The 26,387-nt window shown below is 45.1% G+C and overlaps 1 protein-coding gene across 2 annotated transcripts; it reads right to left on the reverse strand.

The window, feature by feature from the left end:
• On the reverse strand, positions 1–25,977 carry LOC132582652 (RNA-binding Raly-like protein). Of its 2 annotated transcripts, none has more exons than XM_060254327.1 (7): positions 25,696–25,977; positions 23,281–23,359; positions 7,716–7,763; positions 7,420–7,568; positions 5,298–5,411; positions 3,279–3,433; positions 1–503 (listed from the first exon to the last, which is right to left on the reverse strand). In XM_060254327.1, exons 1-7 carry the CDS (start codon positions 25,730–25,732, stop codon positions 465–467), a joined length of 621 nt encoding a protein of 206 aa, XP_060110310.1. In that variant the 5' UTR covers positions 25,733–25,977; the 3' UTR covers positions 1–464. The 2 variants fall into 2 exon arrangements, with proteins under 2 accessions (XP_060110310.1, XP_060110311.1); XM_060254328.1 differs by having other exon boundaries at positions 7,716–7,760; positions 25,696–25,894.
• Positions 25,978–26,387: the final 410 nt, after the last annotated feature.

A 26,387-nucleotide genomic window follows, 5' to 3' on the forward strand; every position in this document is an offset into this window, starting at 1 on the left:
TGGGATATAAATGTTTTAATAAATAAGACGCAAAATGAGAATGTAAAGATCAGACATAAGACAGTAAGATTTGTGGCTGTCCAGGATACTTACTTAGCTGGTACACCTAAACAATACATCATAGCCATAGGAGACTGCTATGGCTTTTATTTCTGTTTAATGGTGGGCTGGTTTGGTTGTGCAATCCCATTGCTTTCCCCACCCTCTTCCCAGGTCGGCATATTTACGTTTTCACAACAAAGAATGCATTGGTTCCTCTCCTTCTGCACGTCCTATGAGTCTGTCTGTCTCTCTCTTCCAGACCAGGGAAAGGTGCTGGTGAGGCTGGGTCACAACTTTTCTCTCTACACCAGCACTGAGCGTTGACGTAACTGACTGACTCACCGCTAGGTTGGAGGCATTGAAAGAAATACAAAACACAGGAAAGGGGATGCTGGGCGAGGGACGATGGTGCTGCGGGGCGCTTACTGGCTGCTCTCGGGATCCAACGTGTGATTTCTCGCCTGCAAAGAAACAAAATACTTTTAGCTACTCTTTCGAAGTAATAACTCTGGGCTTTATTAAATCACGGTTCGTAGATTAGAGTGCTTGTGGTGGGGAGAGATGGGCGCTAGCATGGTGTAGTGATTGAAGTGTCCGGCTACGATCTGGGGAGCCCGGGTTCAGATCCTCACTCTGCCTTGGATATTCGCTGGGTGACCTTGGGTCAGTCACACACTCGGTCTGACAAAGATGGTTGTAAGGATAAAAAAGCTGGTTTAGGTCCCGACTGGGGAGAAAGGCAGGTACAAAATAAAGAAATAATCTCAATGAAGCCTTATACTGAATCAGACTATCAGTTGGTATGGAAATAAAACGGAGGACAGGAGAACGATGTAAGTCAGGGGTGGCCAAACTTGCTTAACGTAAGAGCCACAAAGAATAAACGTCAGATGTTTGAGAGCCGCAAGACATGAACATCAGATGTTTGAGAGCCACAAAACAAACATCAAATGTTTGAGAGTGGAAGGAAGGAACGAAAGAAGGAAGGGAAATAGATGGGGTAAGAAAGTAGAGGTGGAAATACAACAACTTTAAATGCATTCTCCAAGTGGCTGGCTGGCTTGGAGAAGTCCCCACTGGGAAGAAAGACAGTATAAATGCAGTACACACATTAAATAAAGGCCCTTGCTACAGAAATAATGGTGGGTTTCATTATGCTGTCATGATTAAACTGAAAGATGCTGTGGGGAGAGAATGCAGAAATGCTGAAAAGAGCATCTTTCAGCTGCATAGCCGCATGAGTCATGTAATTTGGTGCAGAAGCCCTGCTTCCAGGCAGTTCTCAGTTTGCTTGTTTGTTTCCACCGCACGGGGAAACGGAGCCTGTCGTTCTCACCTTTGGGGATGTCTCAGTACCACCATCCATTCTTCCCTCCTTCTGGACCCAGCGGAATTAGCGCAGGGGAGGAGGGGAGGATGTGGAGCTGTTCTGCCAGCCCCTAGATCCAAACTTCTTGGGGATGGGGGGGTGTATGTACGAGAGTGCTGGAGCACATAATGAGATGCAAAGCTGCCAGCCTGGCTTAATTAGACTCTTCATGCCTTTAATTTGTCTCAGCTCGGGAGGAGCAGGCTTCCAGCTAATAGAATGGGGGGGGGCGGGCTCCACTCGGTTAGCTTCGAAGACATAATTTGCCTTTGGTTACTGAGGAACGGGCGGCAATCTATTTGGACACGCTGGCAGGAAAGGACAAGAGGGAAGCCGAGTTCACGGACATTTGCCACCCAAGCTGACAAGAAGAAAGACTCCTTTGAAATGTGTCAGAGGAGAGTTTTATGCAGGGTTTTGTTTTTTTAAAAAAAGCAGGAATGCACAGGAATGCAGTTGCTTGGCATCAGGGTGTGTGGCCTAATATGCAAATGAGTTCCTGCTGAGCCTTTTCTACAAAAAGGCCCTTTGTGAAACAATGGTGATGTCAGGGGTATGGCCTAATATGCAAATGAGTTCCTGCTGGGCTTTTTCTACAAAAAAGCCCTGATTTTGTGGATACCATAAACCTCCAAAAAGACAAGTAAATGATTAAAGGTAAAGGTATTCCCCCTGTGCAAGCGCCAGTTGTTTCTGACTCTGGGGTGACGTCGCATCACGATGTTTTCATGGCAGACTTTTTACGGGGTGGTTTGCCATTGCCTTCCCCAGTCATCTACTCTCCCCCCCACCCAGCAAACTGTGTACTCATTTTACATCAAGCTTAAACTATGCCTGTCAAGCTTGAACCATCCCTAGAAGCAGAAATGACTACACTGAGACTCTTGTATTTTGGTCGCATCATGAGAAGACAAGACTGAAGGCAAAAGAGAGTAATGTTCGGAAAAGTTGGAGGCAGCTGGAAAAGATGGAAGACCGAACATGAGATGGATTAAGGCCTCAGTCTGCAAGACCTCAGAATGGCTGTTCACGATAGCGTGTTTTGGAGAACATCATTTCATTGGGTTGCCATAAATCAGAAGCAAACTGACAGCAATTAATACACACACATAATCCACAGGAGCCACAAAGGATTTAGGAGGATGTCAAGCGTACCCCTCTAAGCTGTGGAGTCTCGTGAGCAAAAATTCTACTTTGTGAGCTACTGGCATTAAAGTTGTGAGCTGTTGCATAAATTAGTTTGCTCTGGGGCCATATTTCCTGAGCTAAAACAAAAATGTGAGAGCCAGAGGCTAAAAAACTGTGAGCCAGCATACACTAACTTAGCTTAGAGGGAACCCTGGATTCTGTTCTGTATAGGGTTGCCAAGTCCCTTGGAGCCTCCGGCTGGGGACTTACCTCCTTGTGCACACGATGCGATGACGTCACCCGCAAGTGCAGTCATTGCGCTGGCGATGTCACGCAGCGACCACTCTAGGCGTTTTCCTGGATGCTCTAGCCATTTGGGAGGGGAAAACTCTATAGTACCTATTTTCCTGGAAATGCCTAGAATAGCCCCCACGCAACGTCACCGGTGCAATGACATCAATTCCAGGTGGGCAGGGAATTCCTAGTTCTGTATGGGAATATCACAGACATAGATGCTCCGGTTAAATTAGGCTGTGGTTAGATCTGGTTGCTATGTGGTAGATGGGTTTCGTTGTGTCTTTGCATGGTAGAATATGGAATATCATCATTGCCCTTGGTTTTGGAGATACCTAGCAGGCTTGAAGTTCCACAAGACAGAGGAAAAAACAGCAATTCTAACTGTCCCTTCTGTCTTTGCAGTTTCATTCTTGCTGCACAAAGCCTGGTGTGATCTCCTTACCGCCTCTTCAGTATCTGTGCTCTCATCGGCACTGTCGACCTCCTGTGTAGCGGTGTGTCCATCATTTGCTGCACTCTCCTTCTTCCAGGATGTATCCCCTGCTGAGTATGAGGACTCCCCACTGGATAGATTTTTCTTCTTGACTTCCTTGGAGCCTGTGGGAAGAGGGCAGTTCAGAAGCTGCCTCATACTGAATCAGACCATTGGTTCATCAAGGTCAGTACTGTCTACTTGGACTGACAGCAGCTCTCTAGGATCTCCAGTAGAGGTTTTTCACATCACCTTCTACCTCATCCTTAAAAGTGGAGATGCTGGGGATTGAACCTTGGACCTTCTGCATGCCAAGCAGATGCCCTACCACTGAGCCACAGCCCCTCCCCTACCACTAGGTAAGCGTCCTAGGCTAGCCTAGTCTGGTTGTGTGCTGGTACATGAGAAGGGTGTTCCAGCCAGCAAAGTTACGTTGGGCCTACAAAAAAATGCTGAAGAACCCCATATCCCCCTAAACTTCTGTGAATATGTTCCAGTATTTTCCCTAAGATAGTATCTGTATATGAAGAGCCACTGTTGTGTAACAAGGAGTTGCTGTGCCACTGGGCAGATGCTGGTTCAAATCTTCCCTCAGTCAAGAATCTGGCTGAGGGTGGGGCCATGGCTTAGTGGTAAAGCATTTGCTTGGCATGCAGGAGGTCCCAGGTTTGATCCCCAGCATTTCCAGTTGAGCCAGGCAGTAGGTGATGTGAAAGACCCTGTGAAAGCCTGAGACCCTGGAAAGCCACTGCCAGATAGAGTAGACAATACCAACCTTGATAGGCCAATGGGTTGACTCAGCATAGCAACATCATGTCTTCATGTTCACTGGGTGACTTTGGGCCAGTCTGTCTCTCAACCTAGCCTACCTCACAAGGCTGTTGTGAAGATAAGATGGAGAAAATTATCTGTCCTGCAAGGTAGGCCTTTGTACACTGCCTTGAATCATCATGGTGAGCGAGGAAGGCAGAATAGAAATATTTAAACGGATAAATAAAATATTGATTTCTTTGGAGGAAGGGCAAAATAAAGACATAACAGATATTATCTATGGCCAGCATTTGTGGAGATGTTATGTTGACCAAAACCAGCATTTTGCTGCTACAGAATTGCCACAAATCTTGATTGTATATTTCTAAACTAAGTTCTGGGACTTTCTTGCGTATTGGAAAGATTCTGACCACCTACTGCATTTGTGTCCATGACGCTTAGACATTTTGTATACCCTGTTATGGACGACACTGCATGCTTTTCACCATGATGTGTAACTATCTAGTTTCTCTCTCCTTTTTTTCACCTTCTGTTGCTGTTCCCACATTGCATAACAACAGAGGTGTAACAGAAATAAGTAGATAGATCCAGGTGGGCAGCCGTGTTGGTCTGAAGCAGTAGAACAAAGCAAGAGTCAAGTTGCACCTTTAAGACCAACAAAGTTTTATTCAGGATGTAAGCTTTTGTGTGCTAGAAGCACACTTCATCAGATACTTCATTCCATACTATTGTCTGATGAAGTGTACTTCTAGCACACATTCTTTGTTGGTCTTAGAGGTGCAACTTGACTCAGAAAGAAGTAGAAACAGAGATAAGGAATAACCATGAAACAATAATTATGCAATGTAAACAACTATATTAACATCAACTTATAGCACAAAGAACTCATTCATAGGTTCAACTGAAAGATACTAATAAGGTGCAACTCCTAGTTCACTCATTGTCCAATAAAGGTACAACGGCAAATTAGTTCACCAATTCTTAATTAGTGCCTCCAATTAGTTCACTCTTAATATATAAACTTCCAGTGGAGACTTTTCCATCGGTTCCACCTTCAAACATAGAGATGTGATAAAAAGCAATCCTTTACTTTGCAGAAGGACAATGTACAATTTCAGGGACACTCCAGTCCTGCTTTAAAGAGAGGATTAATACATAGAATAAACACTGCAGTAAGTCACTCACTGCTTCTTCCATGCATGCAAACCACCACCTCACCTGTTGGATGCTCCCGTCTTTGATCCATCTTATCCAGGCTCTCGAGTAAACTGTCCACCTGGGCTTTGATCTGACTTAGTTCCCCTTTGATGGAGTGTAGCTCCTCTGCTCGCACTGCAAAGAAAGAATGGCACAGGAGAGCAAGGTTAGGTTACTCTCACTCTGCAGAGACGCAGGAATTGGAAGGGGGAGCTATATTGTGCCTGCAGTTCATTTATCTATTGTGAAAGAGGAGAGTAAGGGGGGAGTGTCCCAGAAGATTCCAGATGTGTATTTATAGGAGAAAACATGCATCTGAGATGCTGCAGGAATTAAAGAAGATATAGGAGGAGTGTTTCATCAGAAGAATGGTGGGCAGTTAACTCCTTACATCCCTACTACTGTCCCCATACTCAAAATGGCGGCTTTCCAAAATAGCTTTTCATTTCATTTCATTTTGTTGTTTTAAAAAACTCAGAGCTTCATGCCTTTTCAATGTCATGTGTATCTTGCTCCTGAAACTAGCGTGAAAAATTGGCATACCCCAAACTTCTGATTACTACTTCCAGGCCTCATTTTGGGCAGAAGCTCACCGAAGCAGAGCTCCAGAACCTCTAAATTTTATTGTGTTCTTTCTTTCTTAACCCCCCCCTCAAAATATTTGCTTCTGAGCTCCATTGTTCAAGCCCCCTGTGAGAATTTTGCTGAACTCTAAGACTTGACAAACTTTCTAGTATTTTTTCCCCACAAAAAATGGGGAAATAACCAAAACATATAAAGCAGACAGATGGAAATCTTCATCATGGCACTGTGGCCCCATAGGAGAAAGTAATTTTAAAAATATGATGGGAGGAAGGTTTTATTATGAGAATTATAATTCAAGAATCATCTTAAGGTAGATGCTGAGCTGATGTAATTTAGTACACTTTCTGGTAATGTCAGGGGTGTGTGGCATATGCAAATGAGTTGTGCTAATGAGCTCCAGCCCCTCTTTTTCTTTTTTTCTTTTTTTTTTCGGCCCCTCTTTTTCTATGAAATGATCCCTGACTACTTCAACTCCTAGTTAATTCAGATAGCATCTCATTAATATGCACTCACTTTCCTACTCTTATCTCTTGTCTGTAACTAGGCTTGCCAATCCCCAGGTCCCGGGGGGGGGGGTGTTCTTCCACTTTCCCAGGCTCCTTCCCACCCCCAGTCAGCTGGCCGATGGGGGGGGGAGCCCTGCCCCCAGAGGACCATGTGCCTTTTCCCCTCCAGAGGCTTCAGACTCCGCTTGCTGGAAAGGCTTCCTCTTGGGATGGTTGCTCTGTGTTACTTTGAAGAAGCTGGCAGCAACTCATGAGTAGAGAGGCCAATCCCTCGCTTCAGAGTTGCCAGAAACAGGGCAGGGGGGAGGGAAACGTCTGCTGAGCACTTCATTATTCCCTATGTGGAGATCGATTCTCATAGGGTATAATGGGGAATTGACCTGGAAGTTTCGGGGGCTCTGGGGGGGCTGTATTTTGAGGTAGAGGCACCAAATTTTCAGTATAGTATCTAGTGCTTCTCTCCAAAGTACGCCCCAAGTTTCAAAATGATTGGACCAGGGGGTCCAATTCTATGAGCCCCAAAAGAAGGTGCCCCTATCCTTCATTATTTCCTATGGAAGGAAGACATTTAAAAAGGTGTGCTGTCCCTTTAAATGTGATGGCTAGAACTCGCTTGGAGTTCAATTATGCTTGTCACACCCTTGTTTCTGGCTCTGCCTCAATGTCTCCTGACTCCACCCCCAAAGTCTCCTAGTTCCACCCCCAAAGTCCCCAGATATTTCTTGAATTGGACTTGGCAACCCTATCTGTAACTCAGTAGGGACTCTCTGGTACCCCTCATCCTGATTCTTATTTGGTTTCTTCTCCATTCTTGAAGGGTTTTTTTCCATCCTTCTCTCAGAAAAAATAGACTGCATGCTCACATTTATGTTTGATAAGCAGTTAGAATGTTTGTGAACATTCCATGTCATCTAACCAAGTCAGGCTAATCCATGCCAGGATGCAACAAATAGCACTTATGCCAATTCGACCAATAGTGATGATGACCAAGTGGAAGGGGGGACCTAGACGTCAAAGCCCCTTTCTGGAGTCTTTCCCCCCAAAACACTCACACTTTGTACGACCTGCCACAGAGTTGCTGCTGCTTTTCAACCCTGTGTGAGGGCCCAGGGTGCTCTTGCCACCAGCCCCTAGGTGGCTTCGCTTGGTCTTGACAGGGATGTGACTGATAAGAGGAGGGATCTTCTGGTATTCATAAACTCTACAGAGGAGAAGAGGGAGAAAGGCCATTTCAACAGTTCCTCATATTGAGGCCTAGGCACGTGTAAAATTACACACACCCTTTCACCGCAGTGACACTGCAAAAAATGAGACACTGAGGGAGGGAGAGCAAAAAGACTAAATCTACCTGTATGGGAAATCCTCTTTGTAGACCTCATAGTCCAGATCACTGCTGCTGCAAAAGGGGAAAGAAGACAGGTAATTCAGTGCAAACTCCTTACAAGTTTTCTAAAACGGGTCATCCTATCACTCTCCAAATGGCACCAGCATATATAGTCAAGCACTCCTTGCATGTGAAGCTACCTTATACTGCATCAAAACATTCGCCCATGTAGCTCAATATCGTCTATGTCGATTGGCAGCGGCTCCCTGGGGTTTTGAGCTGAGAAGGGTTTTCCTGTGTGTCTGCTACCCAACAATGTTTTAATTGGAGATGCCAGTGTTTGAAAAGGGGGGGGGGGTCTTGCCATGTGAAAGACCTGTGTTCAAACTGTGAACTGCAGCTCTCCCCCCCACAGAGGTACACCCTAATGTATAAGTTTTGTTAGGTTTTTTTCAACATACATGCTCCCTTTCTTTTCTCAATTGGACCCCAAGTTACAACCTCAGTGCAAATTTCTTACATATATCACAACCTTTTAACCTTTGGGATACCTAGGGCACATTTTGTCTTTTTTTCCAATAAAGGGAAGATTATAAAAGCAGAAAGAATGCTTTGTCATTTGGAACAGGTAAACCTTGTGGGCAGAAGGTAGCATACTGCATACAGCAAACAAAGTACTATCAAATCAGGCTGCCTCCACAATTCATATTTTCTTTTCTGATTCAGTTTGCAGCTGAGGTGAAATCTGCCCTGGAATAGCCAGGGAGATTAAAAAGTTGGAAAGTGAGTCCTATGATAAGAAGTCTAGCCCAAAAGAATTGTGTGCTAAGGGAAGGGTTCCTCCTCAGATGTTAATGTGCAAGGTGCTTTTACAGCCTCTTTTTGAGACTTTTGGGTGAAACTGCTTTGGATTTCAGTGAAGAATCCAGCTTGCATGAGCGGAGCGGGCCCTGTCACTCTGCTGATCTTCAGTTAGAGATTTTTGAAGTTAAATTTCACGGTTGGTAGTTCCAGCGCTCAAAGTGTCTGCCCCTCACATCCGAATGTAGAAGCTGTCTGCAAGAATGCCTCCCTTGAAGGACGCTAACGTGCCAGTCACAGCTCATGAGAGAGAAGATTTGGGAAAAGAACAGAAAGAAGGTTCTGGAGAAATACTTGTGGGCCAGCCTGGTATGGGGCAAGGATAGCTGACAGTGGGGAAATAATTAATATCCATGTAGAAGAGGATATTTTAAATTTTTAATATGTGTTTGTGTGCGGATGGAAGTCATAGCGACCTCTGGTGACTGACCCCTGCTGGAGACATGGAGGATATTCTGGGATGTGGCTGATTAAAGCCTGCCCCTGCTTCCCAACAGCTGATATTCCAAGGAGGTCTCCTATCCAAGTACTTGCCAGAGTTGACGCTGCTTAGCCTCCAAGATCTGACAAGACTGAGCTTGCCTAGGCTATCCAGGTCACGGCAGAAGAGGAATTTTTTTGACAGGTTATGCAGCAAAGAGCACCTTCTGACATTCCCTTTTCTACACAATTGTTAGAGTACAGGATTCCCCCCCTCTGCATTTGATGTACCAGTTTGATTCGGTTCCCTAGGAAACGAGGTAGGCCAGGCCCTGTCCTGGAATGAGCTTGAATGCTGCAAGTGACAGAGTCCTTTCTCTCCTGCTTTTCCCATTACCACACAAAATATTTCACCAAAAAAGAAAAGGAAAAAAGCCACCCCATCACCCAGTAATGTGCTCAGAGTTTGGGGGAGGGGGCAAAGGTGCTGTTGAGGAAGCCATGTTCCCTTCATCTTTTGTTGTGTCACGTATTCAGGTTAAGTGATTTTAAAAAAAAAAAACTATAAGGGATTTTTTTAAAAAAAAACTCTATCCATGGAACCGGAAACTGATTGCCATCCCACAGGGGAGTGCGTAGGAGCTGAGTTGCTAGACATATGCTTGGAATGTTTTGCAGAATAATTGAAATTTTTTTCAGCTTCACTTCCTCCCAGAAGCCTCTCCCCCTCAGTGCGACTTTCTGCCATCAGTCTCTGGCGCTTAGATTCTGATGCCTAAAAGAAGAATTTGCCTGGCTTTCTCCACTCAGCAATTGTGGTGAAATACCCCTGCCACAGTGCAGCGAGCACTTTGGATCATGCCTTCATCCTGTCCACATTGGCTCCTTCTATTATTGTTTAAAACAGGGAACAATGTGGACAAATCTGTAGTTCGGAGAGTTGGCGAGTCCCTTTTCCTGCCCTTTCTGCTTTGTCTCAGCCTCACAAGGTCAAAATGATCCTGATAAGGCCCAAGGTCCCACTTTGACTGGTCAAGATTGAGTGCCATTTAAGTTTTAATATCTATTTAATTCATGTATACCCTTTCTTTCTCCCTTAATGGGGACCCAGTGCGGCTTACATAATTCTCGGTTAGGATGAGAGAGTGTAACTGGACCACAGTCATCCAACAAGTTTCCATGGCGCTAGTGAGGATTCGAGCCTGGATCTCCCAAACAGTAATCCAACACTCTTAACATTACACCACACCACAATGGACAGTGAATTTTATCCAAAATGGGAGACCCACTGGCTCTTTGAGGTCAGTGACTGCATTGAGAAAGGGGAAAGGGCATGCAAGGTAATCCCATCTTCTTCTCCTAAGATTTTTGTACCTTGTCCAGTGGAAGTTTCCAAAATAAAACACAAAGCAAATAAAACACAATTCCAAAACACAATACTTTTAAAACCAGTATAACTGAAAACTAAAACAAAACTAAAAACAGAGGAGTGGAAAAGATTACCCAAAATATGGTGGAATAGGAAAGGTCTTAATTTGCTTCCAAAAGACAATGGGTACTACGGGAAGCTAATGTAACTGCTGCAGAAGAACAATCCAGAGCTCTGGGACTACCACAGAAAAGGCCCTGCTTCTTGTGTAGAAACCTTATAAGATGGAACTTCACACAGAGCTTCATTGTAGATCTTAAATGGTTGGGCAGGGGTTTCATATGCACAGGGGCTTCTTAGAGCAGCTGCCCTTTAGGGGCTTCTCTGGTGCTGGGGAGCTATCAGCAATCCAAGTAACCTTGCTGAGTGAGACAGACAGACAATGTTCTGTCTCAATATTCCATAATAGTGTTTCTGTAGGATTATGCAATCCATGTGATTTTTTGGTATCAGGAAGATGTACAAAATTCACCATTCTGAGCATTCCACTACAAAAAAACCGAAACAACAAAGCAAGCTTTTAGTCCTGATAACAGCATCAACAGACTTTGAAAATGCTTGGAAATTTGGTACCAGGAAGGTGTGCAAAATTCACCATTCTGCACATTCCACTATCAAAAGAACCAAGCCCAAAACTGCAAAGCAAAATTTTAGTCCTGATAACCTCAAGAATAGATTTTGAAAGTGACAAACTCTCAAAAACTCTAATGGAGTTTCCAGTGGGATTTCCAGCAGGCGTGCATGGATCTTTGCCCTCCTCCTGACTGGTGAAAGGAGAATAAATTTTGCCAAATATACCCAACACTGACTTGCATCGATTATCCAGGCCAGAGAATTCTAGTGGGTTTATGTCCACTCATGATTATTTTGGGAGCAACCACATAAACAGCGCTCTGCTTGGTTGGACCACGTTTTTATCCGAGTCACATTCCTACTAACTCTACTTCAGCAGACCAGAGAGTCTGAGGTCCACTTCTGGAAGAGCAGCTGCATTTAGCCAATAGTGGCACAAAAGCAGAAACCCAGACGTTATGTTAAGAGGCAAAACAATTTATTGCAGCATGGCCTCTTGTAGATAAGAGCCTGAGATAGGAAGCAGGACATTGGACAGACAAGGTGGGGTTGCCTATGAACGTCCCTGTCATCATAAATTCTGTTTTCCTTGTTGCTCTTTCATTGGCTTTATTGTATGCCTGGGAAGTGCCCAACTCTTCAGCAGTGCCAAATCCATGCAGCACCCAAACAGAAAGGTTAGGGAATGTTTGGTACGTTACCTCCCAAGATGAGTAGCTATGGATCGCAGGACAAAGAGACCTGTGGTATGTGTGTGGGGGTAACAATGGCTTATGCCAGCCGGCAATAGCAACACTCCTCCTTTTAAAGGCACGTCGAGGCAGCTTGCTGGCAGGAATGAGGAGAGCTGAAGTCAGGAATCTAGGGAAAGCTGCTGCACCGTGGCTATTGTTTCCCCCTGAAGGTTATTTTGGGATTCTTTGTTCAGTCCTTTTGTTTTCCAAGTTTCCATCTGTTAGGTCACTGGTCCCATCTCTCGGCTTCTCGGCCTTTCTTTTTACAGGGCCAGTTAGAAATGTAGGGCAGCTATACCTGAGAGACCCATTTGAGCATTTTTTCCCCCCAACATTTGCTTTACCATCCCACCCCATCACACTGGTTTAGGTGTAGTCGCATTATCAGGCCTCGGATTCAGCAGGAGCTCACAGGAGCTCAGCTCCTGAACCTTTCTGAGAGTTCCACCTCCTCCTTCCCACCTTGTCCACTGAATAGTAGGTGCAGCTGCATAACAATCCCTGGATGAGCTCCACCACCTATTTTTCTACAAAACAACTCCTGCTCATTATGATCGTATGTTGCTTTGATTGTATGTTTCTATCTGTTCAGGAAACACTGGGAAACATAGTTTTTGCGAAGTATCACTGACAAAGAGTTCTTAGTACCCTCACTAAACTACAGTTCCCAGGATCCGTTGATGGAAGCTGTAACAGATAAACTATATAAAACTGGTATAGCATAGCAATAGCTGGTTGTACAGCAAGAACCACTGAGGCCTGAAAGAGAGAGGAGGTTAGAATTTATACCCTGCCCTTCACTGGGAGTCTCAGAGTGGCTTACAATCTCCTTCTCTTCCACAACAAACACCCTATGAGGTAGGTGGGGCTGAGAGAGCTCTTTTGAGAACGGCTCTTAAAAAAACAACTCTGAGAGAACTGTGACTAACCAAGGGCACCCAGCTGTCTGCAAGTGGAGGAGTGGAGAATCAAAGCCAGTTCTCCCAGATTAGAGTCCGCCGCTCTTAATCACTACACCAAACTGGCAATCAATCTAGATCATAACCAATCTAGACTCTAGAACATAACCAAAACAGTTGCTTGATAGGACCAAGATCCAAACAGCGGCCTTATGGAGAACCTTCTCCATTCTTAGGGAAACCATGGCTGGCTAACTAGGTTGTTTGAGGCATGGGACTTCAGTTTGTAACTTCCTCTCTCATGCAGTTTTATCCCTTCCTCCATGAAGTTCAGGGCAGCATACATGGCTCCTGAACCTCTTTTCCATTTTTTAAAACAATCATGTGATATTCATCAGGGTAAGAGAGAGTGACGGGCCCAAGGTCATCCAGTAAAGCTTTATGGCAGAATGGGCATTTGAACCCAGAACACCCAGGTCCCAGTTCCACCCTTAGACTGTACTGGCTTTTTGCTGCTTCTCAGATTAAAGCCCAAATCCAGACTTACTTTAGCAGCCCAGGCTACATTGCTTCCGGAAGACCCTGCAAATGGCTTTATCGCAGAAGAAGCCGATTGTTTCCAAGTCACTCTTGCTTTCTACAGTTAAGGATACTGTCCTCTTAAAATGGCCATACTCCTCTATCCTTAACAGTCACATAGATAAACAAGCAACTGAAATATTTTTCATTAATTTTGCTTCCGTTCTATGAGACCTTTGCCTGCTAAGTCTATGTGCGCTAGGCTTTTTTGGAAAGAAGGAGGGGCAGTACTGCATTGCATTTGTTTATTTATATCCCCCTTGTCTCCCCAGTTGGGACCCAAAGCAACTTAGAGCAGGGTTTCTCAAACTTTTCTTTCCCATGGCCCAGTTATTTTTACACTTCTCCTTTGTGGCCCACTAAAATTTGGGGGTGGAGCCAGGAAACTTTGGGGGTGGAGCCGGGAGACAGGAATTATGTCATTTCCTATGGTGTCAAGGACCAAGTGATGTCACTTCCGGGGCACACTGAACCAAAACTCCACCTTTTCCTGTGATGTCACTTCCAGGGCATTCCCCCAAACCCGCCTCTTCTTCAGAAGTAAATTCATTTTCAGAAAAATCTCTCTGAAACTCATGCTGAGCCAAAATGGGGGTGGAAAGTGGGCGGTCCTCTTTTCACTCCCACACCTGCATGCACCTATCTGTTTGTGTATTCTTCTTCAGCTTGCAAGCATGGGACTAATGCCCATGTTCAATTGCCTGCACCACCTACACATCCCTTCCTCAACAGCACTGGCCAGTGTATGCAATTGGGAGTGCTGTTGTCATTGCCATCAGGAATGCCAGCACTGTGTACCACCCACACTGGGCCCTGGCAGCTGCTCTACCTCAAAATATGCTGACACATTTAGTAGGCCATTCCTTCAGCTGCTCAGGGGAGGGATGGTGGCTCAGTGGTAGAGCATCTGCTTGGGAAGCAGAAGGTCCCGGTTCAATCCCTGACATCTCCAAAAAAGGGTCCAGGCAAATAGGTGTGAAAAACCTCAGCTTCAGATCCTGGAGAGCCGCTGCCAGTCTGAGAAGACAATACTGACTTTGATGGACCAAAGGTCCGATTCAGTATAAGGCAGCTTCATATGTTCAAACCCCCACCAGGTGATGACCATATGTTCATATGTTCCTCATATGTACTACTGGAACCCTGCCTCAAGCTACAACCAAGCTTGCTTGGTTTCAAGAAAATCTTTCAACAGCAATTTTTCATACTTTTCTTTGGTTGAAACACGGGGAAATTGCTGTGAGAGGCAGCAGAGAATTGTATTGCAATTAATGAATTGTTTTTAAGTTATATGAAGTTCATACAAGCTTTTCTGCAGTTATCCCAAAAAGGATATTTATGAGGGTCTTGCAGCTGTTTACTGGCTGTGTTTCCCATGCCTTTAAAAGCAATCTGTTGTGCAGATACTTAGCCAGTGAATTACTTTCATCTTTTTTAATATCTACAGGAGGAGTTTAATTTTGGTGTCAGACATCTGTTAGAAGCAGGACCAGTAAAATGGTGCCAAGTTCATAGTACCATCTCTTCCAGTCCTGTTGAGATATACCGCAGTAATCTCCAATAATCTCTTTCTGCCCCACACCTCTTACTCTCACTCACTCACACAGAAATCTCTCACTCACTCACACAGAAATCTCTCACTCACTCACACAGAAATCTCATAGAAGGCCACCTGGCTACAACTGGAGGTGCCAACTTTTCATTGGCAGAGCGCCTATGTCTGCAACAGCAGTATGATGAACAGAAAAGTTTCATCCAGTAAAAATGGAAGGAAAGAAAGAAAAGGAAAGAATGAAATGGAAGGAAAGGAAAGGAAAGGAAAGGAAAGGAAAGGAAAGGAAAGGAAAGGAAAGGAAAGGAAAGGAAAGGAAAGGAAAGGAAAGGAAAGGAAAGGAAAGGAAAGGAAAGGAAAGGAAAGGAAAGGAAAGGAAAGGAAAGGAAAGGAAAAGAAAGACATGGAAAGAAAAAACATAAATGTAAGAGGAGCCATGTTGGACCGGTCCAGTGGACTATCCAGTCCAAAATTCCCTCATACAATGCCCAAAAAGCGCTAGAATGTCCACCAGTGGGGCCAGGGCACTAGAAGCCCTCCCACTGTTGCTTCACCCCCTCCCAGCACCAAGAATACAGACAGAGCATCACTTGCAGGGAAAGAAAGGGGGGGCAAAGAAAAAAAGCGTTCCTCACCATCAGATGACCCCAGCCAGCAAAAATTCTGCCCAGGGGTCGTTTGGTAAAAAAAATAGCTACTGGAATGCCCACTTCCCACCCCTCCCGGCTGAAAAAAACATACACACCCTTCTTTGCTGCCCAGGCTTCCTGGGGAAATCTCCCCAAAAGAACAAACTACAAGGCACATGAAAGCTCATACCTTGAAGAACACTTCATGGATCTAAAGTGCCAGTGGATGCTAGCTTTTCTCTCAAACACTGGGAGTGGGGGAGAAGGAAGGAGAGGCAGTCCAGCTCCTCTCTGCACAACACAGAGATGGGGAGGGGCTAGCTTAGCTGGGGGTGGGGCTAGCTTTGGCTTTTCTTGTGACCTGGTAGTGAGGCTTCCGTGGCCCGGTATCAGGTCACGACCCTGCAAATGGGAAACACTGGCTTAGAGCATCATTCTCCTCTCCTCTATATTCTTACAACAGCAACAACCCTATGAGGTAGGTCTGGCTGAGAGTCTATGACAGGCCCAAGGTCACCCAAGCAAGCTTCCATGTTAGAAGTTAGGATTCAAACTCAGACCTCCAAGGATCCTAGTCCAGCATTTTATCCACTACTTCGCACCAGCTCTTAACCCTGCTATTTGGGACCTTCCTACTAGCCAGCTGCTTTTTGGACTTCTGCCTTTCTTTTTAAAACCCTTTCCTAGTGTAGATCCAGAGGAGTAACCTATGTTAGTTTGTTGCAGCAAAATAGTAGAGTCCAGTAGCACCTTTAAGACTAACATGTTTTCTTGTGTCATAAGCTTTCAAGAAACACAGCTCTCTTGGTCAGATACATGCATCTGATGAAGAGAGCTGTGTTTCTTGAAAGCTGCTTCAACAAAATGTGTTAGTCTTAAAGGTGCTGCTGGACTCTTTACTATTTTCCTAGAGTGTGATTTTCATTCCCAATTCCCATTCCTGACCACGTACTTTCCTGTCCACGTACTTCCCACAGGGTCTTTCCTTTCCTTTCCTATCTTGTTGGAGAGCCAGTTTGGTGTAGTGATTAAGTGTGCGGACTCTTATCTGGGAGAACCGGGTTTGATTCCCCACTCCTCCACTTGCACCTGCTAGCATGGCCTTGGGTCAGCCATAGCTCTGGCAGAGGTTGTCCTTGAAAGGGCAGCTGCTGTGAGAGCCCTCTCCAGCCCCACCCACCTCACAGGGTGTCTGTTGTGGGGGAGGAAGGTAAAGGAGATTGTGAGCCGCTCTGAGACTCTTCGGAGTGGAGGGCGGGATATAAATCCAATATCTTCTTCTTCTTATCTTATGCATCCAGTTCTATTCTGCACCTGACTTTTTTCCCAATGATGTTTATATGCTTTGGTTCACTCTTGACACAGAGACAGACGAGACTGGGTTTACTGTTGGCTAGTTGCTCCCAAAGTCCACCCAGGAGATAGAAAAGCTGCCTACTGCCTTCCTGACCGAAACAGCTGCAGTCAAATAATTTTCATTACCAGCTATATAAATAAATACATACAATAAACCCACTTAATCCCAGGGTTCTAATCTGCTTTATTGGCAACGGAAGAAACCCTACTTGGGTGGGGGCCAAACAGGAAGATGCAAAGCTGTGATAAAACAGGACGCAGTCTGTCTTTGTCTGAAAACATGGGGAAACCAGATACTCTAGGCAAGCAATGGTCTCTCTTTGCTCCACTTTGTTGCTGATGGGTCAGCATTCGGCATAATACAAAATAAACAAGCTGGCAAAAGCTGAAAGCTTCCTCAGTCTGATTCTTGTGTCTTACCAGATAATGTTTGATGCTGATGCCAATGAGGCTTTGTAGATTCTGCATCAGCAATTGTAAAAGCACACATACATTTTGTGACAAAAGGTTGTGGGTAGTGTTCCCTGACTCCTCTAAACTGAGTTAGTGTGAGCTAGCTCACAGCTCTTTAGTCTCCAGTTCACACATTTTTGTCTTAGTTCAGGAAAAATGGCTCCCGAGCAAACTAATTCATACAGCAGCTTACAACTTTAATGCCAGTCACTCACAAGGTAGAAATTGTGCTCACAGAACTCCACAGTTTAGAGGGAGTATTGGTTGTGAGGAAATCTATGCACATCTAATCTGGTCAACAACATCCTTTGGAGGGATAATTACAAGAAATGCCTGACATTTTGTACATTGCCAGCTTTTAAAAACTGCTTTGCTCCTGTGCTGTAAAAGTAAGCTAACATATGGGGAGTGCATGATGTGGTAGTTAAAAGGCCTGGATTAGGACTGGAAAGATCCAGACACAAATCCCTGTATAGCTGTTGAGTTTACTGGGTTACCTTGAGACAATCACTCCCTCTCCCTTAACCTACCTCACAGGATCGTTGTTTGGATAAAATGAAGATGACAACTGAGTGCATATGAGCTCCTTGAAGGAAAGGCAAGAGAGACATACATGACAGACAGGGAATCAAGAAGCAAACTTTTAAAATTGCTTTTATCTTAATGCCAGGAAAAGTTTTGTTTGCTGAATTTCTGTATCTCCAAAATTAACAACCATATTCCGTCCTGAGGACACCTACCCTCCAAGAGCATACAGTCTTATTATCTGACTCTGCTCCTGTGTCTGAAATAGCAGCATGCCAAGAAGAAATTAAATGGGGTAACATTTTAGCAGGTTATCCCTGTGTCTTTAAATGCTTCACCTTCTTCATTTCTGGGTGCTCAGCTGCTGCTTAAAGACACCAGAGCAAGGGCTAGAAATAAAAGTGGCAGATCTAAGAGGGAATGCTTTGCTTTCTGCAGTAACTCATGACACTTAAGCATATGCACAGCCAAGACAGAGACTAGAATAAGTGACAAACACATGCCTAATAATGAGCACATCTATACTATAAATATTCATCCACTACCATAAACAGGATTAAAATTATAGGGATTTTGGGCTGAGTGTTCCCTAACCTCACAGAACAAAAATTCTAAGGATTCTTTCAGGGAGTTCACTGCCACAGGAGGTAGCAGTGGCTACAAGCATAGCCAGCTTCAAGAGGGGATTGGATAAACATATGGAGCAGAGGTCCATCAGTGACTGTTAACCACAGGGTATTGATGGAACTCTCTTTGTCTGGGGCAAGTGATGCTCTGCATTCTTGGTGCTTGGGAAGGGCAACAGGGTGAGGGCTTCTGGTGTCCTGGCCCCACTGATGGACCTCCTGATAGCACCTGGTTTTTCTGGCCACTGTGTGAAACATAGTGTTGGACTGGATGGGCCACTGGCCTGATCCAACATGACTTCTCTTATGTTCTTATGAAGATCACCTGACAGTAAAATTTCTTTAGGCTTTGCCATGCAAGATGTAAACATTGGAGTTACTCATGAATCTGGACACAGCGCACACAGTAGCTAGGTAATTAGCAGCCATGGCTCTTTCTGCTCGTGAACTATGGCCCATTATACACAAGCACATCTTACTGCAGATTGTCTGAGCAGTAAGCTTTTAATCTTGAGTATGGGTTTTGTGCCCATCTTATAAACTGCTTTCTTTCATCCAGTGTATTTATTCTGCAGCTACAATTTTAAAAACACACTTTTCTAAATCAGGGTGGATCATCACTTGTGTGGGAGTGGCAGCCAAAGTTTTTTAATTTACACAATTGCCCTTATAGCAGCTGAGCAGTAACATCCAGCAAACACTTTCCCTTTAAATCCCCTTGGTTCAGGTTTTGCACATGCATTCTTAGTTTGCTGAATGAAAGGGAACAGAAAGACACACAGGCAAAGTGGAAAACCAATGTTGAAATTGACAATACTTTGTTTGCAGCTGCAAAGCCCTATTTTCCATATTGCAGAGCACTAGGGGATTCTCTGTTGTGTCATTGGCCACTGTGAAAAATGGGAAAGAGTCACATAATCTCACAATATGGAGGAACAAGAGAGTACAGAATGCACTGCAGAACCCACTGACGCTGGCATTGCAGGCTGTGATTGTTGGCAACATGTGTGTGTGTGTGCACATGCTCAAAGTCAGCTGCAACTCTACTATGCTTTGCACAGGGCTTCAATTTGTATGGAGGAGGAATCCTTTGGCAGAAGCTCTGGCGACCTTTTTTAGTCTTGTGCCACTAATTTTTTTAAAAAACCGAGGGGGGTATTTTCACCAATACCCTAGTGCAGCTACTTCGTGATGCTAATTTCTTGCCTTTCCTTGCAAATCTGTGTGGTTTTCTCTAATTTGATCCTGCACAGTGGGCATGATCTTGGCATTTTTTTTAAAGCCCGTCCTGTGTGGATTGCACTTTTCCTCCAAATGGATCAATCCCAAGCAAGTTTTAAATTCAGCGGTTTACAGAAGGTCCATGCGGCTCAGCCGGCATTTTAATGTTAGGTTTCCAGAGACTGCCAAAATGGTCCTTCCTCCCAAACTGTGTTCACTAAAGCATTAAAGGGGAAAATGTTTTCAAAGCTTTCTGCTTCCCATCCCAGTGTCTCCCTCTCTCTTTATAGCTCATGTCAATTTCATTCTGCGCTGACAATCCCCATTTACATTTCTTTGCATGCATCACTGAAATCCTCTTTTTTTGCACTGGGGATGCTGCTGTTTACCTTCTCTCTGATCCCTCTTTCAAGTCAAAACCAGCAGGGAACTAAACCTCATGCAGTTCCTTTTAAACCTTCTCATTGTTTTAATTTTTAAAACACAGCAATCCGAGACTAGCGATAGTGTGATGTCGCTAAACTCATGCTGCTTGTAAAAAAATAATAAAAAAATTTAAAACAAGGGGGAAATGGAGCTTGTACACCAATGAAGGGGGGAGGATGGCAGAAGGTGCATAATGGGCAGAACTACCTCAATGTGCACATGGAGTGAGCTTAAAGGGGCAGCAAAATGCCGGGATGGGGAGTCCGAGGAAATCTGTATGCTTTTGAGTTACCTTATTAAAGACACCAGAGCAAAACAAGGGGAAAATCAGAAAAAAGGCACTATCAAAAAACTCAGGAAAATAGCTACCAGAAAGCGACTGAACGCTGAAGGGAGGAAAATCAATGCAGAATGACAAAGAAAACTCAATGGACATGTATGGTGAAAGCGAGGGAAAACACCCATGCATAATAGGCCTAGAACAGCAAATCATGCCGCATAGCTTGGTACATATTGTTTAAACAATACTGGGCTAAAGTATGTAACACACTGAATCGGGACTAACCCCGAGCATGTTCTTAGCATGAAGCACAGAAGGAGCGAGAGAAAGAAAATTGAGGCATAAACCACTGCAGTTATCAGCACATCTGGACTATAATTAGCTTTCCCTTCCAAATTCCAAAGCCCAGTATATGAAACTTTCACCAAACAGATATCGAGAGGGGGGGAATCTTATGTCGCAGTCAAAGAATCAACATCACCATTTTCTACTTGTAATTCAGGTTTTGTGTCACTCTGGTCTTTTTCCCTTATGGCAAGAAGGCCTGCAAAGATGCTCTCAGTTCTTCCTCCCCCCCTTCCATTCTTCATGCACTGAAAAACCAATAGGCAGCTGTATCTGATCGAGAACCCGCATTGCATGCTGGGATGGGTAGTTTGTTAAACCATCCAGGGTTGGTTCCAGATTTTGATGGATCCTCCCTGGGTAGAGAGTTCCAAGGGGCCCCCTCCCATCCTCTGCCCATCACCCAGCACTCATTTTCCCCTTCCCTCCCATCCACCTGTATGGCTCTGTATGCTGATGTATTTCTTTCTCCTTGGTGAGACTCCTTCTGGGAGAGACCCTTTCATTGCCTTACCTATTTTCCAGTCTAGGGGGTAGTCCTGATAACTCCAAGCATGGAAAGGCTACAGACGCAATACAAAGCCCTTTTCCTAGACATGTAGGCAGTAACAAAGTACTTGTTAGCGACAGCAAAAATAAAACTTCATGCATGCTTACTGCCAAACTTTAGACGGGCAGTTGTGCACAGTGACTGATGTGTAAGGTCAGCCGATCAGGGGCTGAGAACCACCTGTTGCAGGATTTTCTCATGGGGTTCCTGCAGCTATCGCAGGGGTACAATGACCATATGAATAGACCCCCCCCCCAATTATTTCTATTGTACAGCTGTGGCCAGAACCTTCGCTGAAATAGCAAGTCTTTCCATCCCTGGGTTCTTCTTTCTTTCTGGTTGTAAAATAAAACAGGAGGCTGGTGGAGGCTTAACATTCATTCCAGCATACGCTTTTTGTGAGTCAGAGCTCACTTGATTGGACGTGCTCGAATAAATATTGTTAGTCTTTAAGGTGCTAAAAAGGTAGTCCCCTGTGCAAGCACCAGTCATTTCCAACTCTGGGGTGACGTTGCTTTCACAACGTTTTCACGGCAGACTTTTTATGGGGTGGTTTGCCATTGCCTTTCCCAGTCATCTACACTTTCCCCCCAGCAAGCTGGGGACTCATTTTACCGACCTTGGAAGGATGGAATGCTGAGTGAACCTCGAGCTGGCTACCTGAACCCAGCTTCTGCCAGGATCGAACTCAGGTTATGAGCAGAGCTTAGGACTGCAGTACTGCAGCTTTACCACTCTGTGCCATGGGGCTCTTCTTTTAAGGTGTTACTGGACTGCTATTTTGTTTTGCTGCTATTGACTAACGTGGCTGGCATCATCTTCTGGTTGTGGTTGACTTCTGCCTATTCCAATTTTATGCACAGATTTATGATAGCGGAGCCTGAAAAGCTCAGATTTCTTTGTTCCAAAAGATGCCCATTGATTCCCAGACACATCAACAAGAAACTGGTTCTTGGATCATTACAAAACTACAACTCAGAAGGCAGCACTGGAGAGGGGACCTGGGAACTGGATGTTCCATGCTGAGGCCATGACATTCTCCGTTCTTATCCTGGTTATTTACACGTACTCCTGAAATGCTCATGCGTCGGTATGCTGAATCGAAAAGACAGGAGTGTCCCAGCTATTTTAGGCAGGTCCTGTTGAAGCCTCCCCACTCCCTCCTTTTCCTGATTCTGAACAGCTAGATTCAAATCCAGTAGCACCTCAAAGACCAACAAGATTTGTGAGCAATAAGCTTTCAAGTCTCAAATCTACTACAGATAAGGATGCCAGCTTCCAGGTGGGGCCTGGGGATCTTCCAGAATTACAGCTCATCTCTAGACTACAGAGATCAGTTTCTCTGGAGAAAACAGATGCTTTGGAGGGCAGATTCTATGGCACTGCACCCCACTGAGGTCCCTGTCCTCCCAAGGCTCCTTCCCCAAATCTCCAGTTTTCCAACCTGGAATTGCTACCTCTAGGCTCCTGCTGGTGGCCAAGGGATAGGGTTGCCACGTCCAATTCAAGCAATATCTGGGACTTTGGGGGTGGAGCCAGGAGCAAGGTTGTGACAAGCATCATTGAACTCCAAAGGGAGTTCTGGCCATCACATTTAAAGGGACCGCACACCTTTTTATATGTCTTCTCTCCATTGGAAATAATGAAGGATAAAGGCACCTTTTGGGGCTCACAGAATTAGACCCCCTGGCCCAATCTTTTTGAAACTTGGAGAATACTTTGAGGTGAGGCATCGGATGCTATGCTGAAAATTTGATGCCTCTGCCTAAAAAAAACGAGCCCCAGATATTCATGGCTCAATTCTCCATTATGGGAATTGGTCTCCATAGGGAATAATGGAGTGCCCAGCAGACATTCCCCCCCCCGCCCACTTTCTGATGACCCTGAAGCAGGGGGAGGGCCTCCAAACCGGGGGATCCCCTGCCGCCACCTGGGGATTGGCAGCCCTACCAAGGGACCTGGCAACTGAAACTGCAGATCAACACAACTACATATCTTTCTGAAGCTAATTTTGAATGGGCTCTTCTTTCTCCTCTAGGCACATCATCTGTGGGGCATCTCCAGTTTCTGAAAATGGACTTAACCGCATTCACCACCCTTCCCCACAATAAGAACCATTAGGGTGACTCACTGGTACAGGCCTCCACCATGTTGCCTCTTCTGACCAGGTCTGGTATGGCTCAGCTTAGGTTCTCGGGCCATATCTAGATCTAAGGGAAAAGAAAGACATGACAAAGAAGAAGAAAAAGCAGAGGGGAGGAGAAAGAAGAAGAGTTGGTTTTAATATCCTGCCCTTCACTACCCAAAGGAGCCTCAGAGCGGCTCACAATCTCCTTCCCTTCCTCTCCCCCACAGCAGACACGCTATGAGGGAGGTGGGGCTGAGAGAGTTCTGAGAGAACTGCTCTTGAGAAAACAGCTCTGAGAGGACTGTGGCTGACCCAAAGTTACACCAGCAGCTTGCATGCAGAGGTGTGGGGAATCCAACCCAGTTCTCCAGATTAGTGCCCACCACTCTTAACCATGACACCAAAACTGGCTCTCAAGAGAGGAGAGGTGAGGAAATCACCACACAGGATGGCTCTCCATGAAGCAGGCAAAATGACAAACCGCAAGGCCTGCCTAGAGGTAATCTGGTTCTCCACATCTTTGCAGCATTTTACAGGTAGGGGAATTCATTTATCTTTTCAGGCTTATGGGGGGGAAATTCTGTGTCGGATGGTATCCGTATTCTGGGAGCTGAAATGTACCACGGTGGCAGCATTGGTGGTACCAAAGGGGTGATCAAGGGGACCAGTGTCCATCCAGAATGCTGGTTTGTCACAAAAGAAGTCTACCCACTCCCAAAGCCCTTGGCTCAAATGAGTAGGTAGGAAGTGCCATCAAGTCACAGCTGATTTATGGTGACCTCATAAGGTTTTCAATGCAAGAGACCTTCAGAGGTGGTTTACCATTGCCAGCATCTGTATAGTGATTCTGGACTTCCTTGGAGGTCTTTCATCCAAATACTAACTAGGCCCGGCCTCGCTTAGCTTCTGAGATCTGACAAGATCGGGCTAGCCTGGGCCATCCATGCTAACTCAAATTAGCAGCGTTATTAATGGCAAAACCTTCTGTTAACCAAAACTAGGAAGGATTCCTGCTTCCTCTTGTTTCTATCTTCTTTCCCACCTTCACTTGCTTTCCCTGCTGCCAGTGGTATATTGCAAGTTCCTTGGGGCAGGGGGCTTTTTTGTTTCTACTCAGCAAAGCACCATGTGTATTGAAGTTGACATATAAAAATAAGAATTCTTTGTTCAAAAAATGAGCTGTTCCTAGAGCCTACAGCTGATTTTTTAAAAAATAATAGAATATTGTCTTCAATTAACATTTTAATTAAGGCAGCAAACCTTGAATATAATTTATTCCGATACAAATCATCATTTTTAAAGTCAGTGTGCTATCTCTGGGTGAATATGCTTAGGACCAGAGTATTAATGTAACACAGAGAACAGGGGCAAAATTTGCAAAGACTTAATAAGTAAAATGAAGATTGCTTTCTCAGACAACTTCATCCCTGATTTGCCCTCACAAATACTTTTTCCCTAGTGCCACCTCTAGACTTTGGGTCCCACATCAATGGGATTCCTGTCTCCTTGAGACAGCTTTATATTGACTTCCAGAAACTGCAAGACAGTTGCCATTGTTGTTGATACTAAACTCTTCCAGCACTTCCATAACCTGAGCTGGAGAATCTAAGATCTTTTAAAAGGGACTTTTGGAAAGTTGATGCCAAGGGACTTGCCCAAGACCCTTCAGCGAGTCCGTGGAAGAACCACAAACTGAATCCTGGTGTCTTTGGTCCCATTCTATCTGGCTTCTCATTTTCCAATCCATTTCGAAAAATGCCATCTTTGCTATGCAAGTTTAGGTATACAACAAATCTATTTGCCTTATAGATGGGAAAGGCAGGTCCTCAGAATCTAGACGAAGGATGCTCAAGAGGGAAGGACAACAGTTTTATTTTGCTCAAGCATCCCTGTATGGCTCTGCACCCTATGCCTATTTGCCCAGAGGGTTCAAATGCAAACCTCTGAGAAGGGTCCCTTCTGATTTGCTTTGGGAGCCACTGTTCCAAAACAGACTATCCCAGCTGCCTTAACCATCTCTGGAAGTACTCCAGGGCAGTCAGATCTTGTACCTTCTCATCACCCTTTGGATCTAACTTTCTTTTCAGCAAGTGAGGGTCATTCTCTGCAGAGTGACCGGCTTCCATTTGCAAGCAAGAACAACAACAGCAAAAAAAAATTCCTAACACTCCAATCAAAACACAATGAAATAAATCCCTTTTTCCTCCCCTGGAAACAACACTTCCACGTATATAGTATTCAAGGGAGAAACAAATTGGGGGAGGGGGGAGGGGACGGTCACCAGTTCTCGGATTCTCCCGACCCCGGTTTTGCCTTCTAGAGGCAGCATCTTTGCCATTTTGTTTTTGGGGTTGAAAGACAGGGAAACATGCACGCCAACACACACAATGGGATCAGGGGGCTGCAGTTGGTACTTACATCTCCAGCACCCTTCCCTGCTGCCAAAAAGTGTCATGCCACCCTAGACTGAGATGAGGGGAGGCCCTGGTGCCAGGCTCCGGAATCGCTGCTTGCCCAGCCTGGGGTGATCTCTGTAAGCACACGCTGACTTGCCAGCAAGCTCTTTGCTAGAGAATGGCTCTCAAGTCTGAATGCTGTACCAGAGGAATGTACCATCTGTCCTTTGGAGGTGGGGGAGGAGAGAGAAGAGGAGGAGACGGGAAAAGACGAAGCAAACCATCTCCGTCACATGCACGGGGGGAGGTACGCGGAGCCAGAATAGCCAAGTATTTCTGTAATGATGACCTCAGCGTTATTGGTTCAGAGACACAGAAGAGGAGGGATTTGGGCAGGATGCTGGAAGCGAGCTGCCTCTCTCTGTTGAGGGAGGACAGGATAAAACCGAAGGCAGATGTGGACAAAGCCTACTTTCCCACGTCCTAATCCTTCCTGTGTTCTGATCTGTCTCAAGTTGAAAAAACAACACTACTGTCTGTTGGAGGAGAAGTTGGGGGGGTGACTTTTCAGATTTTGTCATGTGTCCTCGAGTTCTTCTAATCCCCCCTTAGACTATATTGGGAGACAGATTCTAGTTAGGGTAGCTGCCAACTCTGGGTTTGGAAATGCCAGGAGATTTGGGAGGTGGAGCCTGAGGAGGGTGGGGATTGGAG

Source organism: Heteronotia binoei, chromosome 14 (assembly GCF_032191835.1).
Source record: "Heteronotia binoei isolate CCM8104 ecotype False Entrance Well chromosome 14, APGP_CSIRO_Hbin_v1, whole genome shotgun sequence".
Classification (NCBI taxonomy): domain Eukaryota; kingdom Metazoa; phylum Chordata; class Lepidosauria; order Squamata; family Gekkonidae; genus Heteronotia; species Heteronotia binoei.